The following is a 16,675-nucleotide window of genomic DNA, read 5'->3' as shown; positions in this document are numbered from 1 at the left end:
CTATACTACTTGAGTATATACTTTTACAAATACTATCATTATTTCTAGCACTGATCATTCTTTCAGTAAATATTTTTGAACTCCTGTATGTGTGCAAGGTACTTTTCAAAGGGCATCGAGTTTTGTGGCATTTTGGTCAGGTGATGTGGAAAAGTACTAAAGCTCAGCACAAGTATATGAGGCCTTTGCAGATGCTCCCAGTTGCTGATACCTTCCCCCAAAATTACCTTGTATTTATTTTGTGTATGTTTTGTACCTACCCCTCCTCCTTTGAGGTTCATGAAATTCATCTCTATTGCCCAATCAAAATCGTAGTAGCTGTTGTCTATAGACTTCCAGGTCACTCCACTTCTTTTCTCAGTGAGTTTAATGCCTGACTCACAGTTTTTCTTTTCTCCCCAGCTCCTGCCATCATAACTGGAGACTTCAAGATAAATATTTACTCTCCTTCAAACATCCTAACTACTTGGTTCCTCAGCCTGCTCACTTCCTATGACCTACTTCTGTACTCCACCTTAGTCACACACGAAGATGGTCATATTCTTGATCTTACCAGTACCCACAAATACAACAACCCCGTGTCCAAGAATTTCAAAATCCTCTTATCTGACTGTAATTTACTGGTTTTCTACCTCTCTTTCTATCTTCCTTTACCAAACCATACTCTGTCTACATCATGAACTCTAATCCCTCAGCCTCTCAATTTCCTCCCAGGTCATCTCTCCTGCCCTCGCCACTGTCTCCTCTGTTTCCATTTTGACTCCTTGATCAATCAGTTCAATTCTACACTCTACTCTTCTCTTGAATCTCTAGCCTCTTAGCCCGCTTATCATATTTCTGATTGTGCCTTGCCAAGCCTCAGCCTTTGATCACTCCTACCATCCTTGTTCCTACCCATGTGCTGCTGAACAAAGGTGGCAAAAATCACAAAACCATTCTGACTAGGTCCTCTATAAATTTATGTTACATGGCCTTACCTGGGTCTTCACTGCTGCTAGGTCAGATAATCCTTCCACACTTCTATCATCTCACCGTTTCACTCTCCACAATAGCTCTTCCAAACCTTTTCATCCCTTTTCAAATCTTCCAAGGCTCCACCTCTTCCCATCCTCTCAGCTGAGAAAATTGAGCTCCCTCTTCTTTCCACTTCCTTATTTTATATCACTCGTGCCTTATGCCACTGTCTTCTCCTTCATTCCCGTCTCACACAATGAGGTACCCTTATTCCTTACCAAGACTAACCCTTCTACCTGAATAAGCAATTCGTTTCTATCCTGTCTCCTCTAATACACTGTCCCCTCTGTCATTCCCACCCTGTTACTTACCTTCAATCTCTCAATGTCTGCTGGATCCCTAAAGTCCACAAACATGCCCATATCTCCCTCATCCTCAAAAACCCCTCACGTGATTCTTCTGTCCCTATTACTGTCCTATATTTCATCTACCCTTTGTGGCTAAACTTCCTGAAAAGCCATCTATAATAAGTGCCTCTACTTTTCTCTCTCTTCTTAACCTCTTATAATCTGGCTTCTGATCTTATCATTCTACCAAAACTTCTCTTTCCAATATTACATTGACCTCTTAATTGACAAATCCAGTAGGCTTTTCTCAGTCCTCATTCTGCTTGACCTCTCTGCAGCCTTTGACATTGTAAATCAACCTTTTCTTTCTGATGTCGTCTTCTCTTTGGGCTTTCAGGACACCCCTCTCTCCTGCTTCTCCTTCTCCCTATCAGACTGCTCATTCTCAGTGTCCTTTGCTGGTTCCTCATCCAGATTGTGCCCTTTAACCAGAGATGTCCCCACAAAGTTCTGTCTTGGGCCCTTTTCTCTTCTCTCTCTCTCTCTCTACTGCTGCACTCGGTGATCTCATCGGCTCCCATGGACTTAATTACCATCTGTGATGATTCTCAGATCCATCTATCCTGCCCTAACCTTTCTGTTGACCTCCAATATCACATATCAGTTGCCTTTCAGACATCTACTATATGTCCAGTAGATGGCTTAAACTCAACATGTCCAAAACTGAACTCATTTTCTGTCCTCCTTAATCTTCCCCCACCTCCTAACTTCCCTATTGCCGCCAAGGACTGCCGTCCTTCCAGTCCTGGATTTCATCTTCATATCCTCACTATCTTTCATCCCCCATACCTAGTCTGTTATCAAGGCATATTCATTGAATATACCCTCTTCTTACCTCTGACACTGCTACCTCCCTGGCCCTCATCTCATGCCTGGTGATGGGTCTGCCTGCCTCAAGTCTCTTCTGACACCAATTCATCTTCATTCAACAGCCAAAGTGATTTTCCTGAAGTGCAGTTCTGACATGCTACTCCCTTACTTAGTAAACTATTGGTTCCCTATTGCTTCCAGGATCAGATAGAAAATCCTCTCTTTGGCAATCAAAGCCCTTCATAACCTAGCCCCCTCCTACCTTTCTAGTCTTCTTATTCCTTACTCTCTGGCATGTACTCTTCCATCCAATGACACTGACCTTTTTGCTATTCTAAAAATAAGACACTCCATCTTTCAGCTCCAGACATTTTCTCTTGCTCCCCCCCTCCTCCCATGCCTGGAATGCTCGCCCTCCTCATCTTCACCTATTGGCTTCCCTGGATTCTTTTAAGCCCCAACCAAAATCTTCTATAGGGAATCTTTCCCAATCCTCTAAATTCTAGTGTCTTCTCTCTCTTACTCATTTCCCGTTTATGCTTTTATTACTTGTTTGTACATAATTGTTTGCTTGCTGCCTCCTCCTTTAGATTTAATCTCCCTGAGGGCCGGGACTGCCTTTTGTCTCTTTTTGTATCCCCAGTGCTTAGCACAATGCTTGGCACACATTAGGCATGCAATACATGTTTGTTGACTTGTTGCCTTTCCTCATGAATGTAAGCTCCGTGACAGTTGGGATCATTTCATTTTTGTCTTTGTATTTCCCCTTGCCTGGCACAGTCTTGTCATTTAGTGGGAGCTTAATAAACACATATTGATTGTTTAATAGGTAGAATTAAAATATAGTTGGGGCAGCTAGGTGGCGCAGTGGATAGAGCACCAGCCCTGAAGTCAGAAGGACTTGAGTTCAAATTCAGCCTCAGACCAAACACTTGACATTGTACTAGCTTTGTGACCCTGGGCAAGTCACTTATAACCCCAGTTGCCAAAAAAAAAAGAGAGAGAGAGAGAGAGAGAAAAAAGAAAGAGTTAAAATATAGTCATTTAGTATTTTAGTTTATTCTTTGTTTTCCTCAATCTTCTCTTTTTAACTTTTCATCAGAATGCCTTGAGAAAAGGAAGTAATACTGAATTCATAAATTCTATGCTGTTTCTGAGTGACCATGTATAAATAAGTTTTTTTGTAGTATTTTAAAGGTACAATTTCTCCTTTCAGTACTGCTAGCATTATTAGCCCTATTTTACAGGTGTGAAATCTGAGTTTTTAAGGAGGTTAAATAACATATTATTATTAGTCTCATAGATAATAAGTGTTGAACTCAGAATTTGAACCTGGTCTTTTAACTCCAGATCCAGTTTTCTTTCCAACATACTACATTGCCTCACTACAATATTACCATTTCACCTAGCTCGATTTATTATACTTTAAAGGTGATTATTTCACCAAGAATCTTCTCTCCTTAGTTATCATAGGCCATTTCCTTTATTTCAGACATTTTTAAGGAAAATGAGTTTAAAATTTTTTAAAACCACAACACTTTTTTTTTAAAGTGAGGCCATCAGGTTAATAATAATAATAAATGAGAACTTGCCCAAGGTCACACAGCTAGTACGTGTCAAGTGTTTGGTCTGAGGCCAGATTTGAACTCAGGTCCTCCTGACTTCAGGGCTGGTGCTCTATCCATTGCACCACCTGGCTGCCCCTAAAACCACAACACTCTTAATAGTGCCCCTTAACCCCCACAGTCATCCACAGTCTGACCTCTGATAGATTGTCATGGGATTTGAAAATTAAATTGACTACTTACTTGTGTTTCTTGCCCTCTTACAATTATTTAGAGATGTTTAAGTATAATAGCGAGTACTCTTGAACTTGTTAGTCATGCTTTTTGATGGATGATTTGGTATTTTCTTTATCAAAGTGATTTTTTTTTTAAGTTCTACCTAGAGCTGGTCCTCCTTGAATCTTTAAGTTACATATTTTGTTGTTGATAAGATTATCAGTGCAACATTTGAACTCACAGGTGATTTTAAATTAGATTTTATTTCCTTTGTATAGTATTCTAATAGATTACTCTACTCTTAGACTAACCTTGATTGATTTTAAAACAATCTTAATGCTTTTTTGCCGTACCTTATTTGTTTTGTCTGTTAATTCATTATTGGAGAGTGACAGCCTCTTTCCTTTAGGTTCAATAAGATCACAGAGTGGCTATATTTCTTACCATCTTTGAGGATTTCAGTGATGCGTTTTTTAAAAGTCTGAACAAGTTGAAGGAAAATACTGGTCAAAATATTATTTGGCCATGTGGAAGCACAGCCATTTTACATGTAATCAGATGTTAGCGTCAGCTAAACAACCTTTTTGCTTCTTTTACAAAACTGTATACCTTGCTGTAGGCAAACCCAATACATGAACATTTTTGTTTATGAAACATAAATTAGGAGCTCTTAGGATAATAGGATCTTAGAACTAGTAGGGATATTAGAGACCATCTGATCCAATTACCTCATTTTCCAATTGTAGAAACTGAGGCTCAGAAAGGTTAATTGATTTACCCAAAATCAGTTTACACTTAAATGACAGGGAAAGGATTGGAGCTTAGGTCCTCCAACTACTAAACTAGAAGTTTTTGTTAACCACAGTTTCTTCAATAGGGCTTCTATTCCATTTAAAATATGATTTAATTTATAGTAATTCAATTTGCATATAGATTTTCAGCAGTATTTATTACATGGTATAAATTTTGCCTATATTCATAGTTAATATAAATTTGATTGAATGCCTTCATTTTTGTCCCTTTTTTGGTACAGTTTGTCTTTTTCAGCGGAAGTAATATAGTCTCTAAGAGAAGTGCTTCTGACTTTTTTAGGACGTGCCACTTTGTGGGAATAACTATCTAGAACTACCTTTTTAAAAATTGCCTTTACTTAGCAGTAGGAATGGTTTCAAACTTGGTAATCTAGGTGATGTTTTTCTGTCTCTTGCCTTTGAAATATGTTTTGGAAGTACAGAATTTGGGATACCAGTTAGATCTTTTGGTTGTCTGGAATATATAACTCAGAAGGGAACTTGTGTGAAGAATCAAGACTGATGAGAGAGTTGGTGAAACAAACATTTTCACAAAATCAAGGAAGTGCTGATTAGTTCAACAAAGAAAGAGGTATTTTCTTATGCTTTGAAACAGTGTTCGTGTTGGAAGGGGATTCCCTTGGGTTTGGTTTTCCCAGTCTTGGCATGGCTCGTGAGTCAAAGTGGAGTATTTTATGCAATTTCAATTCTATGCTTCATTTCCTTGAATGCCACCAAACTGCACCCTGTAGAATTACAAGTTTACGTATTAGAACTGTGTTGTATTCAATGAAAAGTCACAGACCTGATTGAGAAAACAACTTTCATTCAAAGAGGAAGGACAGGAGGATGCCTCTCTCAAAGGAAGATTATTTGTGAAAAAGGTTCCATGTGACTCAATAATAAAATAATAGATATGTTTTTCTATGTCCTTGGCAGGTTTTAAGCATTCCAAAGAATGGTGGCAAAAAGGGTAAGAGTTCATTAGTGTTTATCCTCAGAGGTGTATTTCATTGCAATAATAAAATAGGACAAGCAGCTGTATTATTCAAAACATTGCAACCTTATGGGGAAATTAGTATAATTGAGTATTTTAGAGGCACATTATTGCAAAGGGCCTGGTCTGATACCTGGGCTCTAAGAAGCAGAAGGGCAATTTCTGAGCATGCTCAAGTATGATACTTAAATTAATGGTTTATTGTCATCACTGTTTTGATCTTCATTTTCTGTCTGTACACATACATAATTAGGTACCTTCTCTTCTCCCTCTCCTTTTTCCTCCTCCCCCATCCTGTTTTGAACAGCTAGATGATTAGACAAAGATGCTTCAATCACCTTTATGACTATTGCAGTTCTCTATTATTCACCCCAGTATGTTTTTTTTTTACTTCTTGCCCTTTTTTTCTCATGCTTAATTTTGTGAAGCTGATTCTAAGAGAATTCTTTGTCTGTTCTTTAGGCAGGCCTTTATTCATATACTCAGCAATGCTTTTAGATAATGTATTGTTTAGCCTGGTATCAGAATGAAAATAAACATTATCTGGAACATGTCCTAGATTTTTATCCATGTATTTCCTCCTTTTGGGATGCCTTCCCTGAGCCCTGTCTGTCAAAATTTTACCTGTTCTTAAGACATAATACATATGCAACTTCTTCCATGAAGCCTTCCTTCTTCCCTATATTAAATCAACAAACTTTTATGAAGTGCCTACTATGTGCTAGGCATTGTGCTAAACACTGGCAATACAAAGAAGGGCAAAAAAATGGTCCCTACTCTTAAAAAGCTCACAATACAAATAACTATATACTAATAAGCTATCTATAGGATAAGTTGGATATAATCACAGAGGGAAAGCACTGGTATTAAAGAGGAATTCTTGCAGAAAGTGGAATTTTAGCTGAGACTTGAAGGAAGCCAAGGTGGGCAGAGATGAGTACAGGAAGTATTCCAAGTAAAGACAACACCTAGTGAAAAGGCAAGGTAAGGAAGGAGACCAGTGTCACTGAATCCTAGAGTATGAGGAGATCTTAAGGTGTAAAAAGACTGGAAAGGAAGGAAGGGGCCAACTCAGGGATATAAAAGCTAAACAGAAGATTTTATATTTGATCCTGGAGGCAATGGAAAGCCACTAGGGTTTGTTGAATGGGAGTGAGGGGAGATGTAATATTGTCAGAGTTGCACTTTAGGACTTGAATAGCTGAGTGGAAGACAGACTGGCTGGAGTCAGAGAGAGATTTAAGGCAAGGAGATCAACTAGAAAGCTATTGCAAAATAGTCAAAGCATAAGATGAGGAAGGCTTGCGCCAAAGTGGTGATAGTGTCAGGGGAGAAGGACAGTCTAGGAGAGATGTTATGAAGGTAGAATTGACAGGACCTGGCAATATTGGATGTAGGGGGGGAGAGAGTGAGGAGTCAAGGATGACTGGGTGACAGCGAGGATGGTCATGCCTTTAATGGAGTTCTTTTCTGTACTCCTAGCACTTTGTACTTCTCTTGTAGCACATATCCTGTGTTGCCCTCGTTATTGTATACATGTCATCTGTTCTACTAGAATATAATGTGCTAGAGAATAGGAGCCATGTGTTTTTCATCCTTGTATCCCACACAGTGCATAGCCTTGCATATAGTAGGTATATGAGAAATATTTATCAACTAAATTTTAGGGGTAAAACTTCATTTCATAATATGTTTAATATGATTATACATGTATAGCCTATATCAGACTGCATGCTGTCTTCGTGAGGGGTAAGGAGGGGAAAAAATTTAGAACTCAAAATCTTATAAAAGTGAATGTTGAACACTAAAAATAAATAAATGAATAAATTTTTAAAAACTGCACTTAATGTAAAGTAGATATTAGTTTTGCTCCTATAATTCCCCCCCACTTTTGATTTTTGTTTTTTAATTATAGAAAAGAACATTTTGAAAAGGAATTAAATTAGAGCATTTAGTGCCATTTTTGCCTGATGGTATTTGGAAATGTTGTCAGTGATACAACTGAAAATGGCATACATTTCCTGACTTGATTAAAAGGTTCACACCCTTAGCAATCATTTTGTTCTTTAGAAAGGAGATAAATAATAAAGAGTCGCCTGTTTGAAAGCAGTGGGGAGAACCTGCTGTTTTAATTTTGTTCACAGCGGTAGGTCAGACTCTGTTCTTTTGGTGCTGGCCTTGATAATCGGTTCAATATAATATTGGAATTCAACTATTACATATCTTATGCATTTGTAGTTATCTCTGGAATTACCAAAATGTTGAGAGGCTATGGTAAATAAGTCTACCCTTCTATAAATATAGTGTTCTGTTTATGAAAGATCCAGTTATGTGGATTATATGTGGATTATATCTCACACTCCTCATTGTTTTTTTTTAATCGAATCAATATATGAATATTTAAATCAAAAGTATTTGTTCACAAGAGGGTTTAATTTCTCAATTGATTATCCTTCATAGTTGGTGAAGCTCTTATAAAAAACTTTAAAATTGTTTATGTACCCTTCCCCTCTCTCAACTCACTGATTTGCCTAGAAGTTTCTTTAAGCCTGAATGTTATTAGGGTTAGTGTGAGGAAGGCACAGGAAATATTGTGAAAGTGGAGACAGACACTTCTTTTGTTCTTGTTTTATTAAATTTTTCAGATGTGTGTATATGTATATATTTAGTATTTAATTCTGTGTTATTTGCTAAACTGGAAACTCCCTTTTTTTGGGTAATGTTTTCAGAATGCTTTACTTCTTTTGAAGGAGAACCTTCATTAATTCAGAGCAGGGGGTAGAGGGGGAGGGAGGAATGTACACTAGCCTTTCTTCAGTCTTGTCCTCCCACCCCAGTGAAAACCTCATAAAACTTTTCAAAGGACAACTTGATAATGGAAGTATTAGACTTTAGGAAATCTTTTCATTCTTGGACTGCAAAAGGTACACTAGTTGAATTCTCCCCAAGAATTTGTGGATTTCGCATAGTTTTGTGCTTTTGTTGCTTAAGTCTGGGAATCCAGCAGTAAGACAGTAAAATGGATCCTCCTATACTTTCCTTTCTCTCTCTCTCTGTCTCTCTGTCTCTCTCTCTGTCTGTCTCCTTTCTCCCAAACCTATTATTTAGTTCTCAGATCTCCAGGCCCTCCGCCTCTTATCGTTCTCCTTCCTAGTCCATAACATTTACCATCTAAGCTATCTTCATTTTCCTTCTATGACAGTGGAGATCCTCTTATCTATCCCAAGCTCTTAAAACTTGTCTTAGTTCTCCATCTCCTCTCTTGGGCCACAAATCGTCATCTAGTCTCCATTTTTCCGTTTCTGAACCACTTTTCCACAACCAGCCACTCTTAATCATATGACATCATATTGTAGTGATGAAAATGGACATCTTAAATTGAAATGTAAGGTAAACATCAGGAAAATCATATGTAACACCAAACACTTCCAACCCCTAATTCCCAAGGCATACTCAGCCTACAGGTAGTTTTACTGCCTCCCAGATAATCTGTCTTCCCAACATAGTGTCAGGTAGGATAGCTCAGTTATTCACGATGAGTAGCGAGAAACCATGCTGCATCTCTTATGTTGTCTTCGGTGTCCGCTGGAACCGTGAAGCATTGCAGCCTGCAAACATTGTTTCTTTGGATGGGAACTAGAACTGAAGGAAAGCTTCCTGCTGCTGCTTCTGCCAGTCCCTCTTAACAACAAGCAGAGTCTAAGTGCCGATGTGAGGGAAGCCTCAGTGTCTGCAAACCTCAATGTGATGAGATGTGACATGGGCTGGAATCTCCTAGCTCTGGGGCCATTTTCCTTCTCCAGTCCACTTTGTACTTTCCCAAAGGTTCTTTCAGAATTTCTCACCCAAGAAACATCCCTATGTTGCCTCATAGCCTCCTGAGATAGGCAGTTAAAACTCTTCTCTCCAATGAGTGGTCTCTTTGGTCCCAAAGCATTGTGGGAGAGTGGCAGTCCTCAGGGGGAAAGGCCCTTTACACCTCTGTAAGTGACCAGTTCAGCTATGAACTATTCTGTACCTTTGCATCTTGTGTTCCCTCTGCATCCCCTGTCACCCCTTTCCAAACTCCAACCTCATCACTTGTCTTTACACCTACTTGCATGCTACTCAGGAAAGTTATGAAGCTGTTTTAACTGATCCCACTAGATGTTTGTTTTTTATCTCATCTACTACTCAAAAATTCTTTTATTCTTCCCTCATTGAGTCCAAACTCAATTCTAAACATTTTTTTCTTTAATCCCTATGAAACACCTAGGCTGGTAGGGGACTCAGGAGATAGAGTTCTGGGCTTGGAGTCAAGAAGAATTGACTTCAGATCCTGCTTCCACCACTTATGAATTCTATGACCATGGGCACAATCTCAGCTTCATTTTCCTCATCAGTAAAATAAGGGGAGTTAGACCCAAGGTCCTCTAAAGTCCCTTCTAGTTCTCAATCTGTGTTCATAGGACCTAAAACATTGGATTTGGAATCAGAAAAGCCCAAGGTCAAATCCTGCACCAGCTATTTATTAGCTGTGTCTCCTTGGGTAAGCCATTTATCCCTGGGCTAAGTTACTCTCTCAGCCTGACTTTCCTCATATGTAAAATGAGAAGAGTTAAAATTGATATGCTCTAAGGGCCCTTGGATCTCTAAATCTGTGATCTCTGAGCTTATAACCTCTCCCTGAGCCCTCTTAGACTGGGACATATTTTTACTGGGAAAACAGAAGTTATCTAGTGTAAGCACCCTTTTATCCTGTAATCCACGGGTTCGTAACTTGGGGTCTGTGAACTTGTTTTTAAAAAATATAAATATTTGGATGACTGCATTATAATAGAATTGGTCGTCTTTGTATATTCTTTTTATGTACTCTTTTTTATATATTTAATTTTGTTCATTTTAGAACATTATTCTGAGAAGGGATTCATAGGCTTCACCAGCCTGCCAAAGAGGTCCAACAATATAACTTTTGCTCTACTCTGTACCTTTCAATCATCTGTAGTATTCTCCTTTCTTTTCTCCTTTGCTCCAGTCTCTGAGGAAGATGGGCCTTCTCTTTGCTTGTACTTTTATTCTTCTGTCTCTTCTAAGAACTTGTCCCTTCAATCCCTCTCTCCAGTTTTTCCTTAATTGGTTCATTCTCTGCTACCTATAAACATTCACAGGTCTTTTGGTTGTTGTTCAGTCGTTTTTTCAGTTATATCTGACTCTTTGTGACCCTATTTGGAGTTTTTTGGCAAAGATATTGGAGTGGTTTGCCATTTCCTTCCCCAGCTCATTTTACAGATGAGGAAACTGAGGCAAACAGGGTTAAGTGACTTGCCCAGGGTCACTCAGCTAATAAGTATCTGAGGCCAGATATGAACTCAGGAAGATGAGTTTTCCTGACTCCAGGCCTAGCATTCTTATCCACTGTGCCACCTAGCTGCCCTTTCATAGGTCTCCCCACCCTTCAGAAAACCTTTATTTAACCTTTATGTCCCTTTCAGCTATTATCATGTATCTCTTCAAACATTTGTTAAGCATCTGCTAGGTGTCAGACACTCTGCTAAGTGCTGGGGATATTAAAAAAAAAAAGCAAGAATCAGTACCTGCTTTCAAGGAGTTCAATGTAATGGGAGACACACGAACACACACACACACACACACACACACACACACATGCGCGCGCGTGGTAAATTAGAGATAATAGATAAAAGGCACTAGCATTAAGGGGGACCAGGAAAGGCTTCTCATAGAAGGTAGAATTTTTCTGGGACTTAAAGGAAGTCAGACAAGTCAGGAAGTGGAGATGAGGAGGTGACAGCATTGAAGGCATGGGGGACAGCCAGTGAAAATACCTGGAGATGGAGGTGAAGTGACTAGTTTGAGGATCAGCAAGGAGGCCAGTGTCACTGCGTCCCAGAGTACTTGGAAGAGAGTAAGGTTTAAGAAGAATGGAAAGTTAGGATTTTATCATTGATTGTGGAGGTGATAAGGAATTACTGGAGTTTTTGAAATGGGAGAGGAGGTGACATGGTCAGACTTGTCCTTTAGGAGAATTTGTCAGTTCAGTGGAAAATGAACTGGAGTGGGAGAAAGGAAAAACAAACAGCAAGGCTATTGCAGTACTCCTAGAAAGGGTCATTTAAATCCATTGCCTCCATTTCCTTGGTTTTTTATTCACTCCTTAATCCTTTGCAACTTAGTTTCCAGCCCTACCACTCTACAAAAATTTTTCTCTCAGGTTTCTAAGGATCTCTTAATTGCTCCATCAATGTTCTTTTCTCTGTCTTGATTTAATTTGATGTTTGTAGTTTGTGACCCTGTCGATATACTTCTTCTTGGACGCTTTTTCCTCTTTTTGCTTCTTTGATGTTGTTCTGTTCTTATTTTCTACCTGTCTGTCTGACCTTGCTGGATCATCATCCATTTATTGTAGATGACATCTGAAGCTTTGTCCTGAACCCCTTTCTCTTCCCTCTCACCTCTTGGTGATCTTATCAGCTCCTTTGGGTTCAGTGATTATCTTAACTTAGGATAGGGTTAGGGCTGAAATGGACCCTAGATATCAAGTCTGGCTCCCTCATTTTACAGATTAGAAAACTGAGACTCAGAAAGGTTGAGTGACTTTCCCAGGGCCATATAGCTGGTAAATGAGTGAAGCAGAATTAAACCCAGGTTGTCTTGACTCCCAGTCCAGTGTCATATTCACTACTGTACTCCAGCCTCTTTTCTTCATGAAAATGACTTCATAATTTCCATCCCTGCTCCTAATCTCTCTCCTGACCCCTAGCCTTGCATTTCCATCCGTCTGACATCTCTATCTCCATCATGTCCCCCGTTACCATCTCAAACTCAAGATATTCAGGAGAACACTCATATTTCCCCTCAAAGCTATCTTTTCCCCAAATTTCCTCTTCCTTTGATAGCACACTGTCCTAGACACTTAGTTTCATAATATTCTAGTCATCCTTGACTCCCCTACCTATGAAATCAAATCAGTTGTTAAAATTCTACCTCCACAACATCTCTTGCATCTGTCCCATTTTCTGTACTCATATAACTTCTACATTAGTTCATTCCCACATTAACTCTTACCTAGACTATTCTAGTAGCTTCCTAATTGACCTAATTCTAGTCTCTCCCCTTTCCAACCCATCCTTCACTGTCAAACTAGTATTCCTATCTTACAGGTCTGACTATAATCCTGCCTATGCTCAACCTTTAGTGGCTCCCCATTACCTTTAGAATAAAAATGTGAATCTCTCAGGTTGGAATCTCTCATAATCTAGCTCTTATTATTCCATCTAACCAAACTGGATTAATAATAGCTATCCCCTGAATTTGGCTTTTCCATTTCCTGTTTCCTCGACTTTACATAAGCCATCTGCCATGTGAAAAATGCACTCTCCCTTCACTTCTACTTCTTAGACTCCCTAGTTTCCTTCAAGGCTCCACTTAAGTGCTACATCCTATGGGAAGCCTTTCTTGACCTCTGTCTACCCCAGCCCCAGGTGTTTGTCCATCTGTTTTCTGTAATTACTTTGTATTTACTTACTGGTGTGGATATTGTATCCCTCCAGTAGAGTGTAAGCTCTTAAGGACTGTCATTTTTTTTTTTTTTGTATCCTCAATGCTTAGTAGTACCCAGAACATAGCAGGCGCTTATTAAATGTTTGTTAAATGGAACTGAAATTATTGAAACTATCAGTAGTGTGATGAAAATGTCATAATATTGAAGTTGTATGGCGTAGACCTGATGATCTTATTTTGAAGGAGTCAGAATTGAACTGAAATGTGTAATAGTTATTAATGATTGCAGTAATTCTAGTAATTGGTGTAGGGATCTTGAATTTTTTAGCTATTCAATTTTACCCCTTTTCTTTTCAGCTATAGCCCTAACCATTATAAGCAACCATATTGGTACCTTAGAGGTTTTAATAAAATGTTCATTTTTGGACTTGTTATACAATTTCTTTCTCCATAGCAAGAAAGAACTTGAGACAATTCAGTGCTGCTTTTATTAATAGAATTACATAACTTTAGCTTTAGTATTTTACTGGTATTTTTCACACTGAAAACAGAAAACATTGAATCTGAATAAATAAATTTAGATGAATAGAGGCTTACTCTTAGAAAGTAGAATTAGAAAGGTACTATATGTTTTACTATTAGGGATATTCACTGGAATGTGCTAATAGTATCATTAGTGATTGACTTGCTCCCCCAGCAATAGAACTTGGCTAATCTTTTTTTTTTTCCCCTTTCTTTTTCTCTTTCCTTTTCTTTCTTCTCTTCCCTTTTCTTTCTTCTCTTCCTCTCCCTCTCTCTCTTTCTTCCTTTCTCTCTCTCTTTCTCTCTCTCTTACTCATCTTTCAGGTCTACACACAATGAGCTGGAAAAGAATCGGTGAGTCTATGATAAAGTGAAAATAAGTAATTAAAAAATAAACTAACAACTTTGATGTGAAGGGATTTTAATATGATATATGTAATAGTAATGTTACAAAGATATACATCATAATCCTAACTAATAATCTCTAAAAGACAACCCCCTAAATAAACTTTGTTGTCTAAATTTAAAGAAGTAACCCATACAATTTATGGCATCTCCTTTATTCCACTTTCCCAGTAAAAGTTAATTGTTACAAAAAATGGTCCATATGTGATGTTACTAAGGTAGTAGATTTCTGAGGCACTAGTTAATTCTTGTTACCACAAACTAAAGAGCCACTGAGTTTCTTTCTCCTTGATAGGACTATCATAGTCTCTGTAGTAAAAAAGAAATTAATATTAGATAAAGTATATTCAACCCACTGGCCATTATTAAACTAGTCAAGTTGTTAAGGGATTTTAGCCGGCATCCTTTACTTTTTCCCTGTTCTTTTCCCTCTGAATACCTATTATACTTTGTATTTCTTTTATAGTACTTATCACATTCTGCTTTATGTGTATATTTGTTTTACATCCCCTGCTAGATTATAAACTTACTGGTCAGTGACCATGTCTTATTTATCTTTTTATTCCCCAGAGTGCCTAACATGGTACCTTACAGACTGACTAAAGATTTATTGAATGAATGTTTGAATGAAAAAGTGAATGATGCATAGTTTAGAATTTTCAGCTGGAAGGAATTTTTGAGATAATCTAGACCAAACATTTTATTTTATTGATGAGGAAACTGAAGCTTAGAGAGGCCATAGTCTAGAATTAGAGCAGTGTGAGATCTCAGATGTGTTGTCATCTAACCTATGCCTGGGCTGGAAGCCCACCTAGGACATCCCTTACAAATGTTGTCTCAATTCCTACTTAAATTGAGGTAGACTATGTCTGTAGTATTTCTCTATCTACTCTAGTTTTTTTAAGGAAGTTAGGGAGTTAATCTTGAATGATTTTGTTCTAGATGAAGTTAAACTGGCTTCTAATGTGGTTAAGGCTCTTAACTTCTCTTAGCCTCAGTAACCTTATATATAAAATGGAATAATCCTTGCCCTCTCTACCTCATGTGAGGAAAGCACTGAATGGCTCTCTATATATGTGAGAAGTTGTTGTGAAAGGAAGAAGCTTTCCTCTCTCAGCTGGGAGATCGGGAAAAGGTACATGGAGTATGTGGTGGTGTTTTGGCTGGGCTTTGAAGAATGGGTATGTTGTTGATAGGCAGATTGAGGAAGGTCATTCTAGACATAAGGAACAGCAGGCTGAAAGATGCCATTGTGGGGAAGAATAAAACATAAAATGTGTTTGGTGATCAGTGAGTAGTCCAGTTCGGCTAAAGCATAAATTCATTCTTCTTTGCTAGGCCGTCTTCTGTGCCCTACTCTGTGTGTGTGGGTGTGTCTGCCTGGGCTCCCACTCTCATCTATAATCTCAGTGATCTTATTAGTATCCCTGGGTTCAGTGATCATGTCTTTGTAGATAACTCCCAAATCTACATATCCAGCCCTTATCTCTTTCTTAGTCTTCAGTCTCACATTACCAGTTGCCTACTGGACATCTCCACTTCGATGTCCCAGATACGTCTTAAACTTTTAAATTAACAGCTCAAACTTAAATTATGAGTTCCATGATGGAACTCATAATCTTTCCTCCTCAGCCCACTTGCTTTCCCAACTTCATTGTTTCTGTCAAGAGTGCCATTAGCCTTCTAGTCTTCCGCGTTCATAACCTATGAGTCATCATGCTCAACTGTTCCACTTTCTTCACCCCGTATGTCCGGTACTTGTTAATTGTTGTCAATTATACCTGTACATCTCTCACATCTGTCGTCTTCTCTCTATTCACATGGCTACAAATCTCATTCAGGCCCTTATTACCTTTCTCGTAGATTATTGCAGTAACTTCTTAATTTGTCACTCAGCTTCCACTTTCTCCCCTTTCCAATCCGTCCTTCATAGCTGCCAAATTGATATTCCTAAAGTTTAAGTTTCCTTAATCCCTCTAGGACAATGGTTCTTAAGCTGGGGTCCACAGACCACTTAGGGGTCCCGTGAATAGGTTTCAGGGAAATCATGAACTTGGATGAGAAAAATTTTCATTTGATTATAATTAGAGTCCTTTGTAATCCTGTGTATTTTATTTTATGTTTTTAAAAATAATATTTTGAAAAGGGACAGGCTTTACCAGAATGCCAAAGGGGTCCATGGTACAAAAAAAATGGTTAACCACAGCTCTGGGATAAATTATAAATCAACTTGACAACTGTGACAACCCAGCAACAACCTGTATTTCCAAATTTATTTCATATCACCCTTCCCCATAACACTGTGCATTACAGCCAGACTGACTTACTTTCTTTCCCCTATCCTAAAGATTTCATCTTCTGACTTGATATCTGCCGTGCCTTGGAATGTTCACACTCTTCACTACCCTTGGAATCCCTAGCTTCTTTCAGAGCTGTGCTCAAGTGCCACTTTCTTCAAGAGTCCTTTACTAACCCTTCTCGGTTGTTAATGCTCCCTTCCCCAAATTACTT

At 38.5% G+C, this 16,675-nt stretch overlaps 1 protein-coding gene across 3 annotated transcripts in view; it reads left to right on the top strand.

Annotated features, from left to right (window-relative positions):
- Positions 1–16,675, top strand: part of MXI1 (MAX interactor 1, dimerization protein) — a 101,448-nt gene that overhangs the window by 34,323 nt on the left and 50,450 nt on the right. For 2 of the 3 annotated variants that reach the window (XM_027851733.1, XM_027851731.1), the window contains exon 3: positions 14,084–14,113. The exons of the other annotated variant lie outside the window; for it this stretch is intronic. In XM_027851733.1, coding sequence (XP_027707534.1) covers positions 14,084–14,113 — 30 coding nt within the window. The remainder of the gene's footprint in view (positions 1–14,083; positions 14,114–16,675) is intronic. 3 annotated transcript variants of the gene reach the window in all.

The sequence above is a fragment of the Vombatus ursinus genome, unplaced genomic scaffold (assembly GCF_900497805.2).
Source record: "Vombatus ursinus unplaced genomic scaffold, bare-nosed wombat genome assembly UNPS02009205.1, whole genome shotgun sequence".
Taxonomy (NCBI): domain Eukaryota; kingdom Metazoa; phylum Chordata; class Mammalia; order Diprotodontia; family Vombatidae; genus Vombatus; species Vombatus ursinus.
This window is presented reverse-complemented; position numbering and strand designations above follow the sequence as displayed.